Below are 27,892 nucleotides of genomic sequence, written 5' to 3'. Positions count from 1 at the left end.
TGGGAAATGGAACGTTAAACCCCCGTGCACAACTTTACTGAAAAAATGGATGAGCCAGCGGCTGGCAAAGCTGCAAAGGTTTGATTTCCCGAGTGAAACAACGTAATTCCGTTAAAGAAATGATGTCCTCTGGTTGTTAAGGTTTTATTTATGCTTCTACTTTTGGTTGTTGTCAGGATTTTGTGCTGAACATGAAAAACAATATTGGAATATAAACTCAATTGAAGTTTTTTTTAAAAATATTTTACCACTTCCTTCATGTTTCTTTTTTTCTACTTTGAGTGTTTCTTATTTGTATTTCTGAACCACTGAGATCTTTTTTTCTCTTATCTAAAAATTCAACTTAATGATTGCATGTCTGTATAGATGTGACAAAAAGCGTAAAATGAGAATTAATTGGGTGATGTTTGCTGTGATGTCTTCTACATCGCTACACTGAATACGTATGAAGCGTACATAAATAGTTCGGCATGCCACTTTTGGGGGAAAAATAACGAGCTTGTTTGGACTGATGTAAGATCACAACTCTTACCGAGAAGCTTCTATTCTGTGCCAGTTCCCGTCATGGATGGTGAGATGTGGGTATTCTACTCGTCCCACACCAGAACCAACGTCCCAAAGGAAATACACTTTGCCCTTTCGCATCTCCAGAGCCAAGAAATCAACCTGAAAATATTAAACAAACAGGTCATTACTTTTCGGATGAAATAGAACTGTAACACGAGTGTAAACTTTCAGTGAAGTCTCAAGAATTTTAACATCGCTGCCTCTTTAAGCCGATTTGTATTTTGATTAATTTTGTGGTGATTATGGATGAGTTGGAGGAAAAAAAAAAAATGAATAAGAGGCTTTGGAGCATATGCTCTCATTTAGATGCTGCTGAAGAATAACGCTCACTCTTGGCATTATTATTCACATAGAATTATGCACACTTAGAGATTATTAGGGAAATTTGAAGACACACATTCACACACGCCTTCTTATCTTTGTTCTCACCCTCACCCCTTCAAGGAACCACCGTTATTCATTAGCATCATTGCTTTTTAGCCAGCTTTATACACTAATAGTGAAATGTTAGAAGTTCGTGTGAACACGTGCTGGCTGCTCATTCATGCGGAAGGTTTTAGTGTTAAAGAATTTTAGTCACACACACACACTGCTTGTAGCACTCAAATGCAGCAACGCTCTGATTTCTTCGGGGAAATCAACCTAAACGCAAAGAGCAACCAAAAGCTGTTAATTGTCAACACACACAAACATGCATATATGTTTATAAATGCATTTGGGCATATTTAGTGTAGTTGGCTTGAGGATTACCGTATTTTCCGCACTATAAGGCGCACCGGATTATAAGGTGCACCTTCAATGAATGGCCCATTTTCAAACTTTGTCCATATATAAGATATATACATTTGGGCCGGACTTTGGACAGGCCTGCTGTAGTGGCTCAATATTGGTCTATATATAAGGCGCACCTGATTATAAGGCGCACTGTCGGCTTTTGAGAAAATTGGAGGTTTTTAGGTGCGCCTTATAGTGCAGAAAATACGGTACTTTGAGAGTTTTTTTTTTTTTTTTACTCACATATTTGGCAGAACCAAGGTAGAATAGCAGATTATCAGGCGTGGTGGTTTTGACGTGAAGAATGATGGTGTTGTACCTGCCCTTCCTGATGTCAGGGCGGTAACTCCTCAGACAGTCGCCACCCGACGACACCGACACTTTGATCTAAAAAAGAGAAAGTCAAATTTGTACTGATCCCACGTGCGGTTTGACAAAACGTTCTCGAGTTTTGCTTACCGAGTTGGCTTGTTTCCTGGCTTGGTTAATCAGTTCCTTGATTTGTGAGATGTTTCGCCTCAAGTTGTCCTCTAGCTTTTTGATAGGCTTCAATTTCTCCAACAGCCTATCGGCTTCAACCTCTAAATCCTTCACTTTCGCTCCGGCCGCGTGGACTGATTGAAGAGACAACGGGGTACGGAATCAGCCACGTCATGGCATACAGAACTTTACTGCTGAGGTGAGGCGGCGCGTGACCAAGAGAGGGCAAATACTGAAAGCGGCTGAATCACTCAGTCATTGATTTAACACAGAGAAGGAAGACAAGATAAATAAAGAGCAAGGGAGGAGGTGGAGGGAGAAAAAGAAAGAGCCAATCAATTAGTGCAGCTCAGCTCAGCATTCCAAGAGAAGCTTGTCTATACTATTTGGAATGGACACTGGAGAAAGGCAAACGGAATCGAGTTCCATGCTTTGCGGTAGAGCTCATGCTGGAGCGGAGCTGAGGCATTATTATTATTTATTATTAGGAGCAGCTACTTTGACTTGATAGCTTGAAAAAAAAGAATGTATGGCGCTCCAATACCTTTTGTTCAAATAAAATAAATGCAAATTGCGACAATTATTGAAGTGAGATGTTGGAAGTGAGGCCAGTTGGATTATTGAATGCAACGTGGTATTGGGGCACCATTGAGGTTTTTATATTGAGGTAAAATAGATATACATACTTATGGCTGTGGGAGTAAAGGACAAACACAGAGAAAAATATTTTAGTCAAATTATTATGGTCAGAATTTACCAGAAGGAGTCCATCATAGATTTCAAAATATTATACAGCATTGTTAATGCAATATGCAAATTTGTTTTGGGCTTGATATAACCTTGGCAAAATATAAGCAATGATGTCAAAAATATGAAAAGGGAAACAAAATAAATAGATTGCTGAGAATTTTTTCTGGAATTATTCAATCCAAGATAGACAAAACAATCGCAATTAACGACGGTACAAGATACTTACTATTTTTATCCGGGTCCTGGATCATCTGATTGGCGGCGCTGACCGTATAGGCCAATTGGCTGAAGTTCTTCTGAATGCCGTCGACCTGAAAGTTCAAGGCCGCCAGGCGCTCCAGGACGTCGATGGCCGTAGCGTTGGCCTCGGCGGCCACAGCCTTTGTCGCCGCCAACTTGGCCGTGGTGTCTGCCGGATGACAATGTTTACAAATACGCTGATCCATCCTATTGAACGGGCGACCTATGAACTTGTGTCAAGTCTAGTTTAGAAAAGCCACAGAGCTCCATTCAGGCGCTCATTGATTTCACTGTCAGGCAGCGTATTTGTGGAGTCATACCGTTGGGCATTGTCTTGAGTGTTGTCATGGTTCCATTGATAGCGATGAGCAGGTCTTTGGTTTGGTCTTTTGCCGACTTGACTCTGCCCTTCAATCCGGACACGGTCGCGGCATTGTCTGCAGGACAAATATACAGTCGTTCCTTAGTAAATCACAAAAATAGTGACTAAATTGGTCACATTTATTTAAAAAGAAAAGGATGATTTATTTCTGTTTTATTGATTGATGTGTTGAATTATTAGTTTGATGGATTAAGTGAGAAAGGGGTAGGAATCTAAAAAGCTATGCTTCCTCCTATTCCTTTTCAAGCATTCTTTTTTGTTTTTCTCTTTTCAGTTTGTTGGTTTTTTTGTTTGTTTGTTTCATGGACTTAGATATGGCATTTTAAAGTCTTATTTATATATATTATTTTTTATTATATATTATTTTGTATTCTTTATAAATATATATTCTTTATTTATATTATATATGTTTTTATTTTATTTTTTCCATATATATATATATATATATATAGAGAGAGAGAGACATAATTCTATATTTCTGCTCAATACTGAGTATATGCACATATGCACACAATACCTTTGACATCATTATGAAGTTGCTTAGCCTGGTTAAGCAGCTTGAGACTCTTCTGAAGGGCACCTTGAGCTTCCTCCTTCACTGGGATCTCCGGACCTAAAGCCTGCGCAGACACACACATGCACACACAAAATCAGTGACAAAGAACACTTCGGGATTTGGAAGCCACTCGTGAATTAAATAGCTTTAAGATGGCATCCAAAGGTGAAGTCATCTGCATATCACCTTTCTGCTGTCAGATTGACCACTTTGCATTGCTAAATGGATTCCCATAAAGTGGAGGAAGGACTGCTTTCTACACATTTGCCCTCTAATATTTCAGCTTTTTAAAAAAAAAAAAATTTAAATACTAATTCGGCATGGAAAATGGACACAGAAGAGAAAAGGTTTGTGTGGTTCTTACCATTGTCAGTGCTTCTGACGCAGTCTGTTTGGCCGCCTTTGCCTCTTTCTCTGCTTCGTCGATGTTGGCTTTAATATTTGTGTATGCTTTAAAGGCAGCTGTTGCATTGAAGGAGAGATTCTTCGCTTCGGCCAAGATTCTGTGAGAAGAGCAGAAAAGAGTCAATTTTTTTTTTTTTACAATTTTGCATTGCGACTTACCCATCCAAAATTGCGGCGGATTCATTAAGCTGTTGCGCGTGATCCTCGGCAGCGCGTACACGATGAGCCAGACCGCCGCCGCTCAAACCGTCCGTCAGGTGTCGGACTTTGTCATCCACCTGGTCGTGAAGAGGACCGAGATCTCTTCTCATCTCCTCTGCATCCTACAAATGTGGCGCCAGAGTTAGACCGGATATGTTTTACACTTGCGACAATTTTAACGTGCCTCTAACTCTTTATTAATGTTGTCTGAAAGTTGGTTGGCGTCATCCAGAAGGTTTTCTGCTTCCCCAATGACCTTCTGTGCTTCTTGTTTCACCCCAAGGACCGCAGCATGCCTCCCCTGCAAAATAAAAATAAAAAACAAGCCAGGGAATTATAATCATAGCAAAACTCAAATAATTATTCAATAGTGTACCTCCAAGAAGGTGAGATTGGCTTGGTTTTGTCCAGCCAGCAAACCAGTCTGCCTGGTCTTCTCACGGGCAGAGTGAAGGAGCTCTTGGGCCTCCTGAAGTTTGCCCTCATGGTCTGACATCTTGCCATTAATCTAGGAAGGTAAATAAATAATAATACATCAATGTAGTTCAAGATTGTTGAATGTTAGTTGTAAGTACCTCAGCTTTTAGGTCTTCTGTGGCTTGATGAGGAATGCCGAACATCCTTTTTACTTTTTGGAACAACTCTTCTGCTAGGCTGGAAGGAGAGAGAGGGCATCACCATTAGTTTGGGAAAAAAAAAAAAATGCATGATGTATCTACTTGCAATAGGCACATTTTTTACATTTTTTTACATTTTTGTTTTGAAAACCAAACTTCTCACCTTTGAAAAGGAGTTTTGAAAACATTTTGTACGTTTTACCACAGAGGCGCTGAACGCATGATTAGCATTAACTGAGACAAGAAGAATCTCCCTCTCCCTAGTTGATGCCACTCGAAGGATTTTGTACATTTTTTTTGGCGGATACATGCAAGGTTTTGTTGGACTTGGTATAACATTAATGAAGTCTATGGGGGGGAACAGCAAGATGAAAAACAAGAGTAAAAATAAAGATGATCACAGTGAGTTGAACTCTGAGCAGGGTTCAGTCTCAAAGACAAGAGCGTGGCAAGGGCGATTTATCTTTTGCCTTATTTTCCACCCGCACCCGATACTGTGTCCATCTTTTAGTTTCTCCTCCGTTCACCCCTATCCTCGTATCTCTGCATCGTTATGTCTGCGTCTCCCCCTGGAGCCATAGTTTTAATTAACTTATCGACCTCGTCAACGTTTAATGCGCTAAAGAGATAAAGTGAGAGAGGCGGACGGGTTCGGAGGGAGAGAGTAGATTACTGATCGAAAACGCCAGAAAGACTTCATCAGCACAAAGTTGGGGCTTCTTCGGAAATGTGTAGCTGTTCGGATGTGTTCACTTTGATAACGTGCCTTCCTTTTCGTTTATTTCATTGATTTTTATACGGATTGTAAATGAACGTAAGCATTCAGAAAGATAATGCAAGAGAGGGCTGCGCCGTTGTGGGTGTGGACAATCGAATTGTATGTGTACAGTGTGCACATGTTTTCATACTCCAGCTCTTCGTCAGCAATGAGCCATTTCCCTCCCAGCTGTCGTTTTCTCATCTCAACCAGCATGGCTTGAATCTCCTCCTTCATCTCCTTCAAACTTTTTTCCGGCGTTCCGTCTTTGCGCGCCAGCATTCGGTTCAACTCGTCAGCTTTGGATTGGAGGTCTGGACACAAAGTGAAATATTGCTACAAGTACAGTTTTTTTTTTTTTATCTACAATAGGGGACAAAAGAGGATAATTTGATGCCGGCACAAGAAAAAGCACAATCGCATCATGTGATCAAAACTCATTAAATCACGCACGAATAATTTCGGCATCAGTCGAAGCTTTGGCAGATGCCGTATTTACATTTCTCTTGCGGAATGAAAGTCTATGAAATCCAAACCTAATCTGTGATAAACTGCGGTAAATCCACTAAATGAGGATTGATTGAAACCGTAAAAAAAAAAATGTTGCCATATGATCGGGGGAAAAAAAACGACTCGTATCCATTACATAATGCAACAGTCGATCTGATCAAAGTTTTTTTTTCGAGTGGGCGCGAATGGTCACAGCCATGCGGCCTTTCTTCTTTTCCGAAATGTAAACATGACGTGATTACAGAAGCAAAGCCATCACGCTAATGAACAGCTGTAGTGTATGCGTGTGTCCCGCTGAGACTGTCAGGTCACAGGCGTATAATTACACGCTGGGATTTAAAAGCCAATTAAACACTTAAAACGTGAATGGAATCATATTACGGTATCCGGTAAACACACATACACACACAGTGAGTGTGTACAGTATTTCTTTGCCTCATTATCTATAAGTGTGTGTGTGTAGGTTGTATTATTTGTGTACTTTTGCATCTGTGTTTATGCATATTACTTTAAAGTCTGCGTGTGTTTGATAGCCACTAATTATGTCCCTAATTGCTACTCTCAATCATCCGCCGAGAACCCAACGCACACTTCACACCCAGCCATAATCACGCAGTGATCAGCCAGAAGGCCAGAGAGCTTTGCAGCAGAGGTAACGAGGAGTGGAAAGTTTCATCACTTTCTTTGCACCCCAGACAACATAACCATTTTTATAATCGCAGTTATGTGAGCAGCAATCAGGTTTTACAGCGTGTTATCTGTAAAGGTATCGGCGAGAAGGGTGTTGTAGAGAGAGCGGAAAAAAAAGGTTGGAATGTGCAAGTCAGAAAGTTAGCTCTTACGATTTTCTGGAGTGTGTGGAATTGATTATTGATAATTATTTCATTACTGTATTTTCCGGACTATAAGGCACACCGGACTATAAGGCGCACCTTGAATGAATGGCCCATTTTAAAACTTTGTCCTTATATACGGCGCACCGGACTATAAGGCGCACCATTAATGCATCATGTCAGATTTTTAATCCAAAGCAAATCATTCTCCATTTTATCTTTTTTATTTCAACTTCAGACGCAACAAATGACTTTATAATCACAAAATGATGATCCATAGTCTTTTTGATGCATGATTCATAGTCTTCAGCGGGCCACTTATGATTGATTTCATGACACAATGCTTCGGGCCAGTTTAAATTTAGGAATTTGGTCCATTTCTAAGGCGCACCGGACTATAAGGCGCACTGTCGGCTTTTGAGAAAAGTTTAGGTTTTTAGGTGCGCCTTATAGTCCAGAAAATACGGTAATTAATGGAAGTAAGTTAGTGCACTACCTTGAGTTCCCAGCAAGGTTTCCCTGATGAACTTCTCTAGGACCTCGGCTCGCTTTTGAATTCTGTCGGCATCATCTTCCACTTGTTCTCCATCGGCAGATACCTTAGTTGCCTAGACACACATTCACCCCCCCACACAAAAGAATGTTAAATAAATGAACACGTTGTTGACTTCCCATGTCAAATGAACAATGATGTGAGAATCATCAATATTTTAGTGTGTATTTTTTTTTTTTTTGTACCCTGACCTTTTTGATTACTGTCTACATTCACACTGTCATACACCACATGAATTATGCATGACAAAATGCAACCTCATCCACTGGGATCCATACACAATCAGAACAAAAAAATTCTGGAATACAAGAAATGAATCACAGATGAGTATGTAATTATTGATAGTCAACAGGAACCATGGAAGGGACACTACCGACAGAGAAGAACTCGGAAAGCAACAAAATCGTGCATACCCTGCTGTGTAACTGGTCCATCTCTACTACCAGCGATCCCAAATTGGAGTCAGCCAGCTGTAGTAATCTCTCTGGAGCTTTCTGAGGTGATAGCATGTGCTGCAGAAGGGACAGAAATAATTGATTACAGTATTTTCCGGACTATAAGGTGCACCTAAAAACCTAAAATTTTCTCAAAAGCCGACAGTGCGCCTTATCGTCCGATGCGCCTTATATATGGACCAAATTCCTAAATTTAAACTGGCCCGAAGCATTGTGTCATGAAATCAATCATAAGTGGCCCGCTGAAGACTATGAATCATGCATCAAAAAAACTATGGATCATTATTTTGTGATTATAAAGTAATTTGTTGCATCTGAAGTTGAAATAAAAAAGATAAAATGGAGAATGATTTGGATACAAAATCTGACATGCTGCATTAATGGTGCGCCTTATAGTCCGGTGCGCCTTATATAAGGACAAAGTTTTAAACTGGGCCATTCATTGAAGGTGCGCCTTATAGTCCGGTGCGCCTTATAGTCGGGAAAATACGGTAACTAATATTTTTTAATTAGGGATGTGAAGTATCCAAGGGTCAAATGGCACCTTGAGTTCTTCCGTCATGTTTTCAAAGCGGTACAGGATCTTGTAAGGAGGTGGGAGGGGCGTGGTCAGCGTGATGTCAGTGATGATGCGATACAGCCGGTCCATGTCGGTGATCAGCACGCCTGTGCACTCGTCGTCGCACGCTGTGCACACACACTTGAAGTTAGTTATTGTTTTTTGCTTCCTACTGCTGAATTAATTTTAATGTGCCAACATAGCTTCTCTACACGTGTGGAATTTGTTTTGTTTTTACAGCAGATAGTGTCATAACCTTTAGGGACTTTCCATGAGAGTATCAATTGAACACCTCAGCGTGCGTGAGCACACAGCGCAGGGAGCTAAGCGCACCTGTTATGAGCGCACACTGCAAGGCTGAGAATGCACATAAATTGCACATCAGGGGACTCGTTCAGACACACCATGTTTTTCCTTTCCTTTCTACAGCCAGCGGCTGATTTATTGCAGAAATTAAAGTTTCTGAACGGGGGGGAATCTAAGATAAATTAAAAGCGAAACACTTTCTACTCTATCAATCTACGACAGAACCAGAGCGTGCGGAAATGTGCAGAGACAAAGAAATCATATCAAAAACTCAAACTGATCAACATAACGACCAATCACTTATTTGAAAAGATGACTGGAAAATGCCACTTTTGCATATTCCGCACAAAATGTCTTCTTTTGAGTATCCCATCAGTTATTAAATCACCACATGCAATATTACAGGAAATTAATCACTATAACAAATGGGTAAACATACTAAAAAAATATCGCCATGTAATAATTGCAGGTTTGTGTTAAATGTTTACTAAAGACACACTGCTAACTGCAAAACACACGTGACATGCAGGTGCAGGCTGCAAATGGGAAATCCTTCATTACCTTAATGTGAGCTGTGGATTGCGGATGGCAGATGCCAATATTGTCATTTATATGTTCCGCAACTCAATCTGCATTCGAATCCAATGTGGTAGGCCTATGGACATCTTTTAATTAGGAAAATTAAATATTTTATATTTTATAGTAGTATAAAATGAATCTGTCCTGGAGCTATGGTCTAGGGTAGACCTCATTTGAAACACATCACATTAAATGCAAATTAAAGCGAGATGCTAAAAGTATCACTGGAGGTGATTTCTTTTTTAATTCTTTAGTTTGGTCTCTTTTTACCAGAGTTTTGTTGGTTTCACCTTAGAAGTTCCATGGCAGTGAAGAAAATAAAAAATAAATAAGAACCTCCCTTCGGTTTCAATCAAACCTTGTTGAAAATAGGTGAACTGATATCTGATTGCCCATCAGGACTTCATATCATAGTCTTCGGGGGAGGGGGGGGGGGCAGCTGGTTTGGTGTCGGGGTGCGCTAGCACAATTGCACAGCTAATGCATGAACACACGCTCCGACCTGAACGCAATCACCTCCGCCACCAGCTAGCAGCAATTTCTTATCAGCGTCTGTGTTGCAAACTTTTTTTCTATACTCTACCCCGTACACACACATCAAGACATGCTAATGGAACTAAATTGGCTTCACCATTATGATCATATTAACTTTAAATTAGCTCTAAATGACATTGAAATTATTGCCTAAACGAGTGGAATTTCAATTCGGATGCAGACCCCTCTGTCTCCCGGGGCAACCGGGTAAAAGCTGCTCACTTGCACTTGCTCGGTAAAATAAAGCATAAATGGCAATATCAGGTGAATACGCCGGCTTCTCGGCGCCTACAGAGAAACGATTGGAGGAGGAAAAAAAAAATGAGCTGAGGAAGGACGCCCGCGGGCACAACACACAAAAGTGTTGCAATTTGCAATTTTGTGTTTTTGGAAAGCGGCCAAGAGAACTGTATCATTTTAGTTTAGGCTAGCTAGCACAAAAAGAATACAAATTCATAATCACAAAAGTGTCAAATGTGTGTTAGTCCTTACAGATGATCCCAGATGGTCCACAAACATGCCTTTCCATGCACTGGTCACAAGACCTCCCAGAAGACCCGAACGTGCACCGGCATTGGCCTGTGACGGGGTCACATGGTTCAGGCAAGGCCCCCCACGGAGAACACTTACACTCCTCGCATCGACCACCAGGTATCCGAGGGTTACCATAGTAACCGCTGGAACACCTGGGTGGTAAAAGAATAAGCAGCCATTAACCGACCAAATTCAGGTTGGATTTTCAATTTGAATCCAAATAAAAAAAAAACTGAAGCAAAAACTTAATTGGACATAAAAGATCTGACCTTTCGCAGTGTTTTCCCTCATATCCTTCTGGACAAGCTGTGCAACGGTAGTCATCATAGCCTTCGGTGACGCAGAATGGGCTAAAACTGGACACGCATAAAGAGTTGAACACATATCAACATTTATACCTCAATAAACAAGCTTTTCTGATCAGTTTCCATAGCAAGTCACGAAACAAATACCGTATTTTCCGGACTATAAGGCGCACCTAAAAACCTAAAATTTTCTCAAAAGCCGACAGTGCGCCTTATAGTCCAGTGCGCCTTATATATGGACTAAATTTAAACTGGCCCGAAGCATTGTGTCATGAAATCAATCATAAGTGGCCCGCTGAAGACTATGAATCATGCATCAAAAAGACTATGGATCATTATTTTGTGATTATAAAGTAATTTGTAGCGTTTGAAGTTGAAATAAAACAGATAAAATGGAGAAGGATTTGATTTGGATTAAAAATCTGACATGATGCAATGGTGCGCCTTATATAAGGACAACGTTTTAAAATGGGCCATTCATTGAAGGTGTGCCTTATAGTCCGGAAAATACGGTAAATAAGTGCAGAATAATACATACTTGTTCCCGGGAGTAGTAAGTGGGCAGGCGCAAGGTTTGCAGTCATCACGGGATCCTCGGACCACGCCGTAGAACCCGGGAGCACAGCGTTCACAGTGATCCCCCTCCGTGTTGTCTTGGCAGTTCTTGTGTGACGTAAATATGTCACAATGGACACACAGTGAGCGATTGAACTGCATTACGTCATGCATAGACGTGTTCCTAATATTTAGGTTCTCAGATTTGGGAGCCCATGCAGGGTCATGACTTGTTGCGCTTGTTTTTTTTTGTTCATTAAAATGAGACCTTCAATCAGCTGCAACAGGAAGTTGCATTTCCATTAACTTCCTGTGTTCCTTGTTACTGCTAATTACCCCAGAAACAAACTCGTTTAGCGTTTTCAATTTGGCTCGCTCGGTTAGAAAATTCTAATGACGCTGTTATGGAAGGCGCAATGAAAACGGGCCGAGGAGAAGAGAAATGGCTGTGAGGCAGAACGGAAGTGGAAATAAAATAAGACTGAAAAGGAATGTAAAAACAAAACAAAAGAAGTTCCATGCTAGGTCCAAAAATGTTAAACTTGAGGAATTGAGTTTTTTTTTTTTTTTACATTCAAAAACTTTGCCAATTTTCTGCCATGTGGACTGTAAAATTATGAAATATGAAGAAACCAACACCTGTTAATTACACAGAGGCTAATTAAACTTCTTTTCTTAGCCTCACCTTAATCTCTTTTCCAGAAGCTACCTGGCATATGGTTGCCTCACCCCAAAGTATCTCCCCCCTGTCCCATAGGCACACAAGCTACCTGGCATACGGATGTGTCAGGGTCACAGGTGGTGGAGTGGCCGCTGCACTGGCACTGAACGCAGCTGCCCATCCCCACTGCAGTGGGGACCCTGGAGGCCGGAGCAGATGTGTGCGAGCCGCTGCGAAGGCGGTAGAAACCTGCAGCACACTCCTGCGTAGAAACAGACAGAAGGCCATAAAAAGCACAGAGACCCCAAATGAGTGAAGATTCAACAAAGCAGGCGAGGTACCGTATTTTCCACACTATAAGGCGCACCGAAAAACCTCCAATTTTCTCAAAAGCCGACAGTGCGCCTTATAATCAGGTGCGCCTTATATATGGACCAATATTGAGCCACTACAGCAGGCGTGTCCAAAGTCCGGCCCGCGGGCCAAATGTATATATCTTATATATGGACAAAGTTTTAAAATGGGTCATTCATTGAAGGTGCGCCTTATAATCCGGTGCGCCTTATATACGGACAAAATTTTAAAATGGGCCATTCATTGATCCGGTGCGCCTTATAGTGCGGAAAATACGGTACATACAAGGACCTTGTCGAGCATCAGATCTTTTCCTTTATTCCCACGGTCATAATCAAATGATAATGGAAGTCGCACAGAGCGAAGAAAACGCTACTCACGGGCTCGTAATTATCCTAAATTGCGATTTCTCAAGGCGACTGTTGACCTCCGCTTTCACACATAAAGCCAATTAAGGGTTATTCCCCTCGGTGACTTTTGAACACACAATAACACACGCACAAGCGTGCGCACGGATATGCAAGGTAACTCGCCATCCATGTGTGTTCAGCAATAATTAATGAAGTCCTTTTAAAGAGCCATCTGCTTCCTCCGCTTGCGCTAAATGCCCATTTTCAAAATACTTTAATAACGGCAGTGGCTACAAACCATCTGTTGGCAAAGTTTGAAGTTGAGCTACACTTTATTATTCGCCTTCAGGTTTGTCAGAAAGTCAAAACGCATAGTCCGTTGAATTTTTGGGTAAGCACCAGCACCGAGTTTTAAAACATTTCCAAAGTACAAATTGATGACCATCACCTAGTAGAACTGCGGTTTGTGTGTCTCAATAGAAAATCCTCACTCAACTAAAAATTGGCTTAGCCCTCGGTGGCTTAAGAAGAGAAGCCGGACTCAGTTGAATTGGTTTGACAAAGATCACAATTGAACGGAGGGGACTAATCCCAGCGAGGCAAAGCAAAACACAGGCAGCAATTTAAAGCGCCGACATTCAACTCAAAAGTTTATTTTTGCTCAAAAAGTTGAAAAGAGACCAGCATATTATTTTTTTGGTTTTGTTTGTGGCTAGTCGCTTGCAGACGCACCTCACAGGACAATCCGGAATACCCAAGTGGACATTCGCATTTTTCGATTTGGTAGGCTTTTTCACTCTCCCGGGTTGGTGTGCCCGCTTCCGCCACAGTGAGACTTATTTCTGAAATACTTTGATGCACACAAAATAATGTTTAGTTCAGATATGACAATTTGTGACATTTTCTATTTGCGTTTTACCGGCTGTGTCTCATCTGGTTGCCATGTGATGCCTTAATGAGGACGTAGTCCACATAGTACAAAACATCCATGAAATCATGGCGTGACATTAGTTGTCCATCTGCATGCCTCCACTCAAACTGTAAACAGAAACAAAACATATATGAAACTTTTTTTTGGAGATCCTGAAAGACGTAACATACCTCTGTCATGTCAATCTCGTGCCGTGTGAGCTGACCCATCTGGAGTCCAGTTACGTGACGTGTCATCACGATGTTGTGGTTAGCTCCGCCCTTAATGATGACCTGCGGCTCGTATGAGGAAGGCCCGGTTTCATCTCTGGCCTCGTAGTAGACAGCGTACTTCAACTTCCCGCCGTATGCTGTGATCTAATGTTGGGGATGGTTCAATATCAACATACAATTAAAAAAAAGAATTCTACGTTTCCTACCATGGAACCTCGGAACTGTTGTGGTAGTTTCCAGTAGTAAGGCTCCGAAAGAACCGTGGTGACCAGCTCAGAGTTTGCGAGGATCTCCGGGTGTTGGAAGCTTACGCCTGTATGCGTCTCAACAATACTGCTTTTGTCCACCAGGGGGAGCACAGTCTGCTCCGGCCTCAGCGTTAGCTGCAATGCAAAACGTAAAAAATATTAGCCTGCTATGGTGCATTGGAAAAATATTGAAATATCTGAAGGCGTTATGAAGCTTATTCACGTTTTGTTCATAGGTAGAATTTATGCCTACTTTACAATTTGTCGTGTTGAGATTAGCCTGGATTTGAAATAATCCACAGTTTGCAAGTGTTGTTACCGTTGGACTCCTTCATGGATCACGTGTGAATAATATTTATTACCCACAGCCTGGAGTAGTTTTCATCGTCTCTGTCTCCATTTTATTTTTCATTTCAGTAACGCGAATGATATCAGTGGTTCATTATTGACTCTGGGATAAGGTTGAGCGGAGTGGTTTTAAAAGAAGATTCATCTGATGGTGCTCAGCAGGGTTTTTTTTTTTTTTTTTTTTTTATGTTTTGTATCCCTGAGGTCCTAAAGTGTAGATACGAGGCTCTCAAGAAGAGTGTATTTGTTTGGAAAGACAGGATGTGAACTCTATTAAGCTTACCTGTGACTTAACAAGAGAGATGGTCACACACGCGAAACCTTATTTCAATTGCCATGACAACCCAACATGTATCCAATTTGAAAAATGTAAATATATGAACTGAATGCTGACTGGTTTCTACTTATAAACAAACAAAGATAAATAATGTCAACATTTATGATAACTCACCCACATCCTAATGAGACCTTGCGACTCGATGCAGGAGTGCGTCAAACCGTAACAGTAACATTTGCTGCAGCCGAACGGATTTTGCAGGGACAATCCAAAAGTGTTGGGCTTGCAATGGTCACAGTGGTCGCCCATCACGTTTTCCTTAAAAAAACAAACAAACAGATCAAAGATTTATTGTCATTTATGTGTATTATGTTTTTTGGAAATAATTCATAATGAGAATCACATGTAGACCTTGCAGCTGCACTTCCCGGTTCGATCCGCACAGGCGCAAATCCCTCGCTCAAGGTCACATGTCTCTTTTTCCGATCCGGAGATGTTACACTCGCACGTGGTGCACTGTTAGGAAAATACACACTTTATTTCCATTAATAATAATAATAATAATAATAAAGGCGGCACGGTGGAGACAAGCAGTACAGAAAATGACATTAATAATACTAATAATACTAATAATACTAAAACTAAAAACAAAACTAAAACTAAAATAAAATAAATTAAAAATATATAAGAAATAAGACATTAATAATAATACTAATAATACTAAAACTAAAACTAAAAATAATAGGGTCACTTGGTGGTGCATTGGTTAGCACGTCTGCCTCATAGTTAGGAGGGTGCGGGTTCGATTCCACCTCCTGCCCTCCCTGTGTGGAGTTTGCATGTTGTCCCCGTGCCTGCGTGGGTTGTCTCCGGGCACCCCGGTTTCTTCCCACATCCCAAAAACATGATTGTTAGGGCGATTGAGCACTCCAAATAGGCCCTAGGTGTGAGTGCAAATGTGGATGGTTGTGTGCCCTGTGATTGGCTGGCCACGCCCGTGACCCCCGTGGGGACAAGCAGTATAGAAAATGGATGGATATTAAACACTAACTCCAGATAATTCAAGAAACTGATAGTTCATATTATTTACCTGAGGAAAGTCTCTGTAGCCTAGCTGACATTCGTTGCATTTCTCTCCTCTGAAGGAGTCATGGCAAAGGCAGCAGCCTGTGTTGATGTTGCATTGCTGCCTCACTGAGCCCACCACACTACAGCCACATTCCTGCACACACATGCAGGAATAAAAAGTCAAAGTAACAGTCTAATTTTGGAATTGTTCAGCCTGACTTGCAACTACTTCCCAGCTGGCTTCTTTGTTCCCAAACTGTGCATGATAAATGACATTGAGCATTTGGTGGTCATGCTACCTTGCATCCCGTCATGATATCGTGGCCCCAGTGGTTTGGGGCGCAGCGGTCGCACCTCTCGCCAAGTGTGTTTGGAGGACAGATACACTGGCCCGTGTTGGCGTCACAGTTATTGCCCACATGGCTGCAGAGACATGCTGTGACAGAGCAGAGCAGAAATATTCAAACCATAATGCATCATTTTTTTGGAGTAATATAAAATTTCCAATATATCCAATGTTTTTTTTTTTTTAATTACCGTATTTTCCGCACTATAAGGCGCACCTTCAATGAATGGCACATTTTAAAACTTTGTCCATATATAAGGCGCACCGGATTATAAAGCGCATAGAATAAATAACTCGCCTTATAGTGCGGAAAATACGGTACATGCACCTGGTTCACGAGTACAAACCGTCACATTTCTAGTAAGATACTTAACTCCCGACTTGTCTCACAGTAAATTAGCCGTGACGTGAAATAAACACAAACATCTTCTTCATCAAAGCAAATAAATCCAAAGCTTCTCATTTGTGATGACGCCGTGTGACTAAGCTGGCTGTGTTTGGTGCTGCTTGTTCTTGGCTCTCGATTGTGCTTGGCATCCTTGACATCTTGCATAAGGAGATATGAAGCGCTATTCATAGTCGCCACTCTTAATCCTCATTTTAGTCCGGTGTAAATAGAGTTTAGCACATCTGCTCCCTGCGGTGTTGAATATTTGGAGGGTATGATCCATACATCTGAACATCTCAAATTATTATGCTGATTTCAAAACAAACAAAATATTTCTCGTCAATCTAGCTCATGCTTACGTGTACACCCCCCCTCCTGGAAGTTGAAGAATCCTCGTGAGCAGCGGTCACATTTCGGTCCGGTGACACCCGGCTGGCATCGACACTGACCGTTTTCGTCGCAGTCAAACGATTTGGAGCCAAAGGAGTTACAGTGACAGGGCACGCACTGTCCACCTGTGGCCAGGCCGTACGTTTGAGCCTAGAGATAAAAACGGGCAAGGTGAGAAGAGAGGGCGAGACCTCCGAAGGATTTAATGTGTAGCAAAATTCACTGCACGCTGGATTGTCTACAGCTCTGTGTACGCTGTATATAAATAACATTACACATAAAAACAAGGCCCTATTACACAGGTGTCAAACTCAAGGCCCGGGGGCCAGATACGGCCCGCCACATCATTTTATGTGGCCCGCAAAGACAAATCGTGCATCAAATTCGTGTGTCCTTACTAGAATTTACAAATTGTCTTCACTTTTAATAATATCTTTTTTTAAAATATTTGACCAGTTTTTACTCGTCTAATTTGAAAACGTGTTATTTGTCGGTTTGTTTTGTAGCTTTTACTGTATATAATATGAGGTGCTCATAAATTTCATAATGGCCCTCCCAAAGAAGCTATGACTACAATGCGGCCGGCGAAAAAAATGAGTTTGACACCCCTGCCCGATTCGGTCATCCAACTGGGTCAGGCCACAACCAAAGGAAATCGAGTCACTCAAATGAACACGTCAAAGGCACACAACAGGATTTGGACATTTGCAACCTCAACTCAAAGATCTTTAGTAAGTGTGTCAGTTTCTTATAACTAAATACTAAGGTCACCCATATTAATCAAAACTGCAAATCTCAATATTCACTCAACCATGCCACCGTCACTCCCGTGCAGTTTTACCGCTGCACTGGGCCAGTAGGCCCCACGAGGGCAACCCCCTGAGCGAGCCGGGCCGCCCCATCTTCTCTGCACGGCCTCCACGGGGACGCGCTCCACTGGGCGTCGCGTCTCCCGTCTCTCGTAACCTTGGCGACGCTGGTCGCAGCGCGTGCCCGCAAATCCCGGGCGACACAGACAGCGGCCCTCAAGGTCGCAGTGTTGAGAGACGGAGCCCAGGTGGGTGCAGCGGCAGGCCACGCACTCGTGACGCTCACCATCCCACCAGTAATTAGGCTGGACCAATCGTAACACAGATCATCAAAATAATAAAATAAATAAAATAAATAAAATAAATAAAATAAATTAAATAAATTAAATAAATTAAATAAATAAAAAGGAGACAAGATCCAAATGTACTTCCTGTGATAATACAATAACAATAAAAAAAAATGTGAGAGACACTGTTAGCGTGCCAAAAGACTTACCAAGCAATCGTCACAATGGCGTCCAACCACATTTTCCCTGCACTGGCACCGCCCGCTCTCCTTATTGCAGACTTGTGAGATGGAACCATTAATATGGCAACGACACGCTGCAACAGGAAGAGAAGAGTCATATTTTGCATCAATTAGTTGGAATTTAAGAGTTCGCTTCACACTACTTTAATGCGCTTAAAGTCGTCTGCGGGATTAGCTGTTGACATCCACTTAATTACAGCGCCCCTCTTTCTAAATCAAGTCTTAAGGCTAGAAGTGTCTTTAGTTTAGAAATATGACGAATCGAGTCTATATTAGAACGACATTTATGAATGTTTTCTTCAGTCTTGAAAGATTTCCAAGGCAGAAAAGTAGCGAAAAGCAAATGTTTACTTTGGTCTTTGTAACGGAATCTGGAGGGGCAATTTAAAATTGCTTCTATATTATAATAAACAGGCACCATTAAGTTGCTTGAGGCAAATATTTTCTATTCAGGCTTAATATTGTTTACTTGAGGAACAAGATGCCATTCCGAATGACTTTTGACTTCATTCAATGTATTTTCAATAGAATATAAATCTTTTATGATTCTTATTTCAAAACAAAATCTTCACGGACATATTTTCTTTTGGAAAAAAAAGAGGTTAAATTCTATAAGATGAAAGGAATGTGCTTATTTAAAAATGTTATCAACTTTAAGTTCATCCAAGAGTTGTTGCTACTCCCTCCGTGCTGCTGTTTTGGTTAGCAACAGAGTCCAAATAAGTTAAGCATTTCACTTTTTTAATATATGCCCAGTTTGCCCCATAACTTTATTTAAACTCGTGTGCATTTAAGTTGTACTGCAGAAACTTCACAAACACACACACCAATCAGAATCTTAGAAGCGCAATTAAAAGCCGGAGCATCACAACTTCCATCTGGCAAATGAGGTTGTCACACACACGACGAATAAACACTAACAAAAAAAAAAATCTAAAGAAAAAGGAGCTCGCCTCACATTGCCATACACGTACTCGCTCGTCTCTTGCTCGATGCAAAGCAGACAGACGGACGGACCTGAGTGTGGGCTGAGAAAGTGACGGGGAAAAAAAAAAAAAAAAAAAAAAAAGGCTCCAGCAGATGTCCATACTCACACAGAGAAAGACACATCAATCAGAACACGACATTTGGGCTTTACACACAAATGCAACGAGGCAGACATTACATGCGTACACCTACACATTCAAACATGCAAAAGATGAAAAAAAGCATACAAGTGCACGTATATATAAAAAAAAACAACAACTTCACACACTCGCTCGCTCAGTCTCTCGCCCCTCTGGTTTCACCCTTTGGGGGGACCATCTGGACTCCATTCTGTCAGTCGCCACAAGCCTTGTTGTGGGTCTGAAATGTGGGCTTTTTCTGCAATTTCTTTTTTGTCCTTTGATGAAGTGGATAATAATGTTTGCATAACATTAGGAACAATCCTAAATTGTGCGGTTTTGAAATGATCCCAAAGGATTTATTGATCTGCATCAGGGGTGTCAAACTCATTTTTTTGGCGGGCCGCATTGTAGTCAAAGCTTCTTTGGGAGGGCCATTATGACTGTCAACCCAAATAAATGTATGAGCACCTCATATTAGAAACAGTAAAAGCTACAAAACAAACTGACAAATAACTCGTTTTCAAATGAGACGAGTAAAAACTGGTCAAATATTTAAAAAAAAAAAGATATTAAAAGTGAAGACAATTTGCAATTCTAGTAACGACACACGAATTTGATGCCCAATTTGTCTTCGCGGGCCACATAAAATGATGTGTCGGGCCGTATCTGGCCCCCGGGCCTTGAGTTTGACACCTGTGATCTACATCATTAAGTCAAAGGGAGGAACCTTTTACGTATCCACTTTTTTCTACATTTCTACCTCACCATGTCTAGAAGACCTTTCCCGAAATGAAAAATAGTTGGTGTTATATTGTTATCGAATTGAATCCTCAGACACATCATTCCAGGCTCACTTTGAAAAAAATAAAAGAAATGAATGAAACCATGCGTTAATGTCGACCGGAGGGATTTGAAATCTGACCTCAAAACAAACTAAAAAACTGTGGCATTTTTACAGTCTAATGGAACACAAATGGACATGCCCTCAACTCTGCGGCACCACTCAATAAAATTCATTAAGACTTGGAGTGATAAAGAGAGGCAGAAAGAGCGAAAGAGAGTTATTGTCTTTTAATAATTCCTGCTAGTCTTTTGTCATTTGCACGGGATCAATAAGAAACCTCCATCTCCAAGACATGAGCAGCCAATCAGCATTGGAGTAGTGCCATAGATCAGGCCGATCAATCAATAACCATTTAGCCCGGGTGGAAGGAAAACGGCTACACAACAAAGAACTATCAAACATTCATTAATAGTCAAATAGTCTTTGTGCTTTACCCGCCCATCACTAGTAGTGTGGGGGGGGGGGGGGGGTCACCTATCACTTATCAGTTGGACAATTGACAAAAAGTTGGACAATTAACCAAACTTACGCTGACAGTTTTTCGCAATGACGGCATCGCCGAAGAAGCCATCATCACAAGTGTCGCAAGCCACGCCGCCGTAACCATGACGACAGTGCAGACACCGGCCTGTGATTGGATCACAGCTGCCGGGTGTAGACAGGTCCAGGTTACCGTTGCAATCGCAGGGTCGGCAGGAACCTCCCGGGATTGCGGGTTGTCCGAAATACCCGTTGGAGCATCTGGGAGGAAGCAAAACCAAGGAATAAAACAAAGCTAAATTGAGGGTGGGTGATATTGATAGGGGGGGGGGGGTAGAGGATGACAAGAGGAAAAGAAAAGGGTCTTCAGATTGGAGAGAGAATTGAGTTTAGAGAGGAGAGACTGGGAAAGAGTCAAGAGCAGACAGCCATTATTACCGCTGACCCTCAATAGAGCTGCTTTATTAGCTTTTGTGTGTTTGTGTGTGTGTGCATGTGTGTAACGGCAAGGTAAAAAAAATTAGGAGGAAAAATATTAAGACTTTTATTTACTACTGTGCCCTGTTTCATTCTATTCCCATCTTGATGAAGTTTCATTTTAAAAGAACGTCTAGGGAAGTGACACTATTTATACTTGTGGGTTCCGAAAATGAGAAGGCAAGTTACGCATATGTCCCCGGATGAACGGAGACAATTGTGAATGTTTGGCATTTTAACATTTCTAAGAACAATGTCAGACATAGCACCACCACAATTGATGACCTTTTTATTTTCTCTCAACTTGTGCAATCAGGTGAGCCACCACCCAAAAAAAAATATTCTGACCTTTATGGTAAATTAAATCGTAATGGCCCGGAGAAAGTTAACAAGGACATTTTGCCGATTTATCTGTCAGTGGATTCACTTGATAAAGACCACAGAGGCTACATTGTTCAACATTCCCGGAAAAAAACAAAACAACAACTTTGTTTTGTATTTATTAAATATCCTATTTAGTTCCCGCTTCCTCTCAGTTTTTGTCTGCCATTTTCGTTCTTTCTCTCACGTTAAGTGTGTCAGCATTTTTTTCAACACTTAACACAGTTGACTACAACTAAATGGATCGCCCGCAATTTTGGTACCAGTCCAAATTCGTCACTGGTGTGTTCCGGAACAGGGACATCGACGAAGCCCATCTGCCATTAAAAGTCTGGAATGGCAGCCAGTTATTTTGCCTCACCCCTTTGGCTGATGGTGTTTATAAAAAGACTAAAAGGGCAGACTTAGAGATTCTGCTGTGGGCAGCAGAGTCAGGAACGCAGACTATGCAGGCCAGCTAGCTGGGGGGGGGGGGCAACATAGCAACTGCAACTTATTGTATTTATATTCTATTTCTACATTCTGAATACTACTACAATATTTCACCTTTTGCCCAATCCATCATGCCTAAAGGGGTTCGTCTGTATTTACTCCACGTGTCATCCAGCATGCAGACTAATACTCACAGTTAGGCAGACTTTTAATAGAACTACCGTAATGGCCCGAATATAAGACGACCCTGATTATAAGACGACCCCCCTCTTTTTCAAGACTATTGATTTGCCTCATTCAAATCATGCAAAAACTGTCTCCATTTTCTGTTATCTCTTCTCTTGTTTTCTTCTCTTTTCTTTCTTACCGCTATTTTTTATTTTTCTTCTTTGTGCTACCGTTATTTTTATTCTTCGTGACCTGGGGAGTTAAGTTCAGCATTCGCTTTAAAGATATATAGCGACGTGAATGGACCCCGAATGTAAGACGACCCCCACTTCTTATTTCAATGCAAAAAACCACCGTCTTATATTCGGGCCAATACGGTCATTTTATTTTTCTTTATGTGCGGTGTAAGTGAGAATCAATTTTCTCTGTGTGTTTTGGGATGTCATGCAAATGAGGGTTTTACACAATACAGCTGACAACATACTGTCAGGAAGGCTTACACAAGCTGTCCATTACGAAGAAAGTTAGCTTCAAAGCGGATGGGTAGCTTAAGAAGAGACAACCTGACGGGCTATTATCGGATCACTGAGGATTTTTTGTCATTGATTGACTGCAACTGATGAGAGGAAAAGATAGTGGAGGAAAACAACAATGAAGAGCAGCTCTTGAATCACATATTCATACTTTGTGTATGTTACCTGTCACATCTTGGTCCAGTGTATCCAAGCTGACATTGGTCACACAGAAGCTCTCCTCGCTCTCCAAGGTGGCAGGTTGGGCTGAAACTGTTGTCAGGACGCCCAAGTTGTTTATTGTTGATTCCGTGACGTTGTCCCACAGCAGAGAGCGGGACGGCGAGGATGACGATAAGGACCAGAGGACAGAGATAGGTTAGGGCCATTGTTCGGATCCCTTGGATATACACGCCCGTGTCTCCACTTTCACTTGGATGTTCTCACGTTCACACTTGCAGCATGCTGGACACTTGGGTTTTACAAAACCTCTGCTCAAACTGTGCCCCAAATGGAGACTGTGTGAGTGAGAGAGATTTTGTGAGACCCTCCCACTTCCAGGAACTATAGATAGTTCTGTTGGATCAGGTTCCGAGCCCAGACTGGTTCATTAGCTGACGGTGTGAGCGCAACTGACCCGTGTACACAAAACAGAATAAATTCTCGTTCAATAGTTTGCGAAAGTGTTGGCAAATATTGTATTGCCACTGAATATAATAATGAAATTTAGTACGTATTTGCAAAAAGATATACAAAATCAGATTTGCAAATTGTGTTACATCATTCTGTGAGTCATTTTTACAATTTTTAACTTATAAAATTAAATAATGTAACGAAAATATTATGAACAGCTCGTGAAAAGCTGAAGTGACGTCTATAACAATAAATAGTAACTGTCATATTTCTGTGAAAGTGCCAATTAAAATTGAAAGTTACCCAAAGGCAGAATATTGCTTTAATATACTGTACCGTGCGTATAATATTTTTTCAAAGGATGTAAATTAAAAACCATATCAAACTGATCTCATTTGTGATGGATGGGAGAAGTAATTAAAAATAAACATAACATCAACTCATCAAGAAAAAAAACATGGCATCAGAGATGACTCCGATTAGAAAGGGGAAGAAAACTGAGATTGACATATATATATATATATACAGAAAATTATTGATTCATTTTCTTAAGAGCACAAGTAAACGAGATTAGATGGCATGCTGGGTAACTGAGAGAAATAATTTGAAGCGTGCTTATGATGTCAGTAATTGAGCCCAGGTGGAAATGAAAAGCAACCACAACTGATTTCGGATTGATTTTCCTTAAATCACCGTACATTTTTTTTTATATGCATTAATAAGATCTTTGACATTATTGCAAAGTGGAACAGTCTGCCTGGTTGACTGGCTGTTTGAGTGACAGGTTTCGGTGCAAGGGAATAGAGGGGCTATTTTTAAGGGGGGGGGGGGGGGTAGGCCTGGCACCTCCAGGCTATTATTACTGCAAGGGGAGGTGAACGGGAAGATGGGAGGGGCCGGGGGCGGCAGACTGAATGAGAGATGTGTCTCTCTTTAGCTCTGGAGAGGCAGTTCGGACAAGACTAATCGCCACAGCATCATGAAAATTCTCAGCTGCTGTGTGGTAGGAGGGAGAGACGGTGTGTGATGTCATATAAAAAAAGAATACAAACTAAAATCCTCAGAGTTATCATTATTTGTGGTACCGTATTTTCCGCACTATAAGGCGCACCTTCAATGGATGGCCCATTTTAAAACTTTGTCCATATATAAGGCGCACCGGATTATAAAGCGCTTAGAATAAATAACTCAATGTTGCTCAAACGTTAATGCGATCACAATATAGTAACACTCGAAATAGTGAAAATAATAACGATATATCAATAACTCAACGTTGCTCAAACGTTAATATCACACAACATGCAAAATAAACACGTAAAGCTTACTTTAATAAATTAGTCCTCATCCACGAATCCATATTGGTCCATATATAAGGCGCACTGGATTATAAGGCGCACTTGAGAAAATTGGAGGTTTTTAGGTGCGCCTTATAGTGTGGAAAATACGGGAATTAAAAATAGAGTAGGGGCAACACGCCAAGAGGTTTTAACTTCCTTCCTTTCAAAGGATGGAATCACCAGATTTTCGGGTGGATCTTCGATGACATTTACGCCAACTGCTCTGTTGATATTTGAGCTCAACAACCAGGCAGCAGCTGTTTTTCTGTGATGCTTAAAAAAAAAAAAAAAAGACAAAAGAACAAAAAGGGCAGAGAAGATGAGAAGTCCAAGAAGGAATCGAGTGCCACTCAAAGGTCAGCAGGGATAGATTGAGTCATTTGATGGCAATTTTTAGAATTAGTCGAGATAACTTACTTGTTACTGGGCAAATTGAGAGGGCAGGCGCACGGCTGACAATCTGTAGCTGACCCGTGGGTGGCATCGCCGTAGTAACCGGGCTGGCACGTCTCACAGTAAGGGCCTGCGGTGTGGTGGGAACAATCCTGGAGTAAATATAAAATAAAGCTCACATTAGTGATTCCCAACCATGGTTAAAAAAAATCATTAAAGATGATGATCACCTGAAATGATCCAATTTGTGTTTATTTATGAACACAAAGAAAACATTATTTTTGTATATTTTGTATTTTGGAGGCAAAGGTCAAGGGTTAATAGAATCACAAAAAGCACTCAAAGAGCGACACAAAGGTTTCTATCAGATGCTTTTCACAGATCATTATGAGGCCGGCAGCCGAGAGGATAAACATACCGGAGGAACCGAAGGTTAATGATGTGGTACAGGATGAGCATCAGATCGCCTTTTGTTACCATAGTAACCAAGCACTTAGGGCCTCAACGAGATGAGCCGGAACTTTGTAACCGATGTGCTTCATAATCAAGCAGCAAATCGGAGTATTAGTGAAAGTCAAACACGGTGCTAATTCAATTTAGAAAATGCTTTCATCACATGCACTGCTTAGAAATAAGTGTCACACTCTGCATTTTCATTTATATGGGAACGATAAAATACAGTTCCCTTTCCTGATGTCCAAAAAAATGGGAAATGATTCTTTTAAAGCGTATGTATGTATGTTCCAGTACATTTCCTCTTTCAATCAAATATCTCGACACAAGCACACGCTGCGTTAACCTGCAGAGTCGCAAGAATATTCAAGTCACTCTGCTGTGGGCATCTATTGCTCTGTCAATCACTGTGGAGGAATATGTAAAACGTGCGCACATATGTGTGATTAACTGTCAAACCATCTCACACCTGATACGAGGTGTGGTCTAGCGAGTACCGTATTTTCCGCACTATAAGGCGCACCTAAAAACCTCAAATCTTCTCAAAAAGCTGACAGGGCGCCTTATAATCAGGTGCGCCTTGTATATGGACCAATATTGAGCCACTACAGCAGGCGTGTCCAAAGTCCGGCACGCGGGCCAAATGTATATATCTTATATATGGACAAAGTTTGAAAATGGGCCATTCATTGAAGGTGCGCCTTATAGTGCGGAAAATACGGTAAAAAAAAAAAAAAAAACACCCACCAAGCTGCCACGATGTTTGTCAAATAGCGTTTAGATGGTGCTTGTTTCTTTTTGGAAGTAGTTTGTAGTAATGTGTGGCTCATTAGGGACAGGTGAGCTATTTATTTTCTAACACTTGCTCTGATGGTGTTTATTGCCTTGAGAGGACTGCTATTCGATACTGTGATGTATACGCCTCCATTCATTGGCCCTGAATTACGTTATTCCTTAGGCAGTAGCATTCAAAAGGGGGCAAAAAATATTTTACCAGGCAGTGTCCTGTGATTTGGTGGCATTCTGTGGCATGGCCGTGACATTGACACGCTTCACACACGCCATTGTACAAGTTTCCATCCACTCGTCGGAATCCAGCGACACAAGCCTAAAATCAAATTAAATGTTAGGTTGATTATTTTCTTGCCATAGTTTCTCTGTAATTTATATTAAGAGTGAAGATTCCCTTTAAATGTGTTTACCTCACATGACGTTCCAGCATATCCGGGCGGACACGGGCACATTTCGACAGCCGATGCTGTTCTTTCTCCTTTGGCAAATGGATGACCTACTTGCATGGAGAATAAGTGGAGTCTAAACAAAGACAAAATATTTACAATTTTTGAATCCATCATTTATTCAAGCTAATTGCGGTCCATTGAGTGGTGGCGTTCCTGTTCCTGTACCTGTACACAGCACTTGGTTCTGTACTGTAAGAGGCTCTGACCATCAGTCTGGTCATGTTTGCCAAGACACTCATAAAGTCCCTGCGACTGATTGGCTGAGCAGTATCTGAAAGCAGGAAGTTCTCAGGAAGGAGAGCGATCCTGTTGGTACTCGGTGAAGTCGGATATACGGGTCGTCCGTACCTTCTGTCCATAATCTTGATCCCACCACCCTGCCAGAGAGTAATCTTATTTTAGAGCTACAAGTTCTGATAATATTCGCAAACAGATTTGACCAAACGGAATTTAGCTTCCTATTTGATGATCTCTTGTTGAGCAGAGATCAATGGCATGTAGCGGTTAACGCAGAGTGACAAGCGCTGATGGAGAGAGAAGGGAGGGACAATGTGAGCCCGCCGTGCCAATAAGCCATTAAATAACAACTAATTGAGAAAGGAAATGGAAGGCACAAAGGGAGACGGATAGCTGAAGTTGTGCTGAGGTGGACGCATATGCCGCTTACGGTTTATGGGCCGAGGTACGGAAGAGAGGAACTACAATTACAATCTAGAACATTCAAACACACTAGTCTACTGGAAATAATGGACTATTGAAAGACACATTTGCAGCAGATAGACAAGTGTGGTCTAATTTAATGTATGTTTTTAAATTTTTATTTTTTTATTTTGTCTTATTCAAGTCGGCAGTGTCGTGTTTTTTTTTGTTTTCATGTAGATTTTTATATATATATATCCATGTTAGTAAATTAAAAATATATACATCTACCGTAATTTTCGGACTATAAGTCGCACCGGAGTATAAGTCGCACCAGCCATAAAATGCCCAAAAAAGTGAAAAAAAACCATATATATGTATATAAGTCGCTCCTGAGTATAAGTCGCCCCCCCACCCAAACTATGAAAAA

General features: G+C 41.2%; 1 protein-coding gene across 9 annotated transcripts in view; it reads right to left on the bottom strand.

Moving 5' to 3' along the window:
- The window catches only part of lama2 (laminin, alpha 2), a 68,091-nt gene that overhangs the window by 11,133 nt on the left and 29,066 nt on the right, over positions 1 to 27,892 (bottom strand). For 3 of the 9 annotated variants that reach the window (XM_037245369.1, XM_037245373.1, XM_037245372.1), the window contains exons 16-52: positions 26,989 to 27,200; positions 26,785 to 26,896; positions 26,577 to 26,690; positions 25,154 to 25,281; positions 22,953 to 23,039; positions 20,846 to 21,057; positions 18,331 to 18,437; positions 17,867 to 18,139; positions 16,995 to 17,175; positions 16,201 to 16,337; positions 15,924 to 16,055; positions 15,245 to 15,349; positions 15,008 to 15,151; positions 14,167 to 14,343; positions 13,919 to 14,104; positions 13,737 to 13,855; positions 13,550 to 13,667; positions 12,223 to 12,375; positions 11,436 to 11,560; positions 10,862 to 10,948; positions 10,551 to 10,744; positions 8,625 to 8,767; positions 8,039 to 8,137; positions 7,569 to 7,680; positions 5,881 to 6,043; positions 4,931 to 5,009; positions 4,732 to 4,863; positions 4,540 to 4,656; positions 4,314 to 4,477; positions 4,114 to 4,252; positions 3,711 to 3,813; positions 3,132 to 3,248; positions 2,798 to 2,980; positions 2,508 to 2,513; positions 1,801 to 1,955; positions 1,585 to 1,728; positions 533 to 666 (exon numbers count right to left, since the gene is read on the bottom strand). In XM_037245369.1, the coding sequence (XP_037101264.1) occupies positions 533 to 666; positions 1,585 to 1,728; positions 1,801 to 1,955; positions 2,508 to 2,513; positions 2,798 to 2,980; positions 3,132 to 3,248; positions 3,711 to 3,813; positions 4,114 to 4,252; positions 4,314 to 4,477; positions 4,540 to 4,656; positions 4,732 to 4,863; positions 4,931 to 5,009; positions 5,881 to 6,043; positions 7,569 to 7,680; positions 8,039 to 8,137; positions 8,625 to 8,767; positions 10,551 to 10,744; positions 10,862 to 10,948; positions 11,436 to 11,560; positions 12,223 to 12,375; positions 13,550 to 13,667; positions 13,737 to 13,855; positions 13,919 to 14,104; positions 14,167 to 14,343; positions 15,008 to 15,151; positions 15,245 to 15,349; positions 15,924 to 16,055; positions 16,201 to 16,337; positions 16,995 to 17,175; positions 17,867 to 18,139; positions 18,331 to 18,437; positions 20,846 to 21,057; positions 22,953 to 23,039; positions 25,154 to 25,281; positions 26,577 to 26,690; positions 26,785 to 26,896; positions 26,989 to 27,200 (5,093 nt within the window). The remainder of the gene's footprint in view (positions 1 to 532; positions 667 to 1,584; positions 1,729 to 1,800; positions 1,956 to 2,507; positions 2,514 to 2,797; positions 2,981 to 3,131; positions 3,249 to 3,710; positions 3,814 to 4,113; positions 4,253 to 4,313; positions 4,478 to 4,539; positions 4,657 to 4,731; positions 4,864 to 4,930; positions 5,010 to 5,880; positions 6,044 to 7,568; positions 7,681 to 8,038; positions 8,138 to 8,624; positions 8,768 to 10,550; positions 10,745 to 10,861; positions 10,949 to 11,435; positions 11,561 to 12,222; positions 12,376 to 13,549; positions 13,668 to 13,736; positions 13,856 to 13,918; positions 14,105 to 14,166; positions 14,344 to 15,007; positions 15,152 to 15,244; positions 15,350 to 15,923; positions 16,056 to 16,200; positions 16,338 to 16,994; positions 17,176 to 17,866; positions 18,140 to 18,330; positions 18,438 to 20,845; positions 21,058 to 22,952; positions 23,040 to 25,153; positions 25,282 to 26,576; positions 26,691 to 26,784; positions 26,897 to 26,988; positions 27,201 to 27,892) is intronic. The other 6 variants (XM_037245375.1, XM_037245378.1, XM_037245374.1 and 3 more) reach the window with 5 other exon arrangements.

Source organism: Syngnathus acus, chromosome 24, assembly GCF_901709675.1.
Source record: "Syngnathus acus chromosome 24, fSynAcu1.2, whole genome shotgun sequence".
Classification (NCBI taxonomy): domain Eukaryota; kingdom Metazoa; phylum Chordata; class Actinopteri; order Syngnathiformes; family Syngnathidae; genus Syngnathus; species Syngnathus acus.
This window is presented reverse-complemented; position numbering and strand designations above follow the sequence as displayed.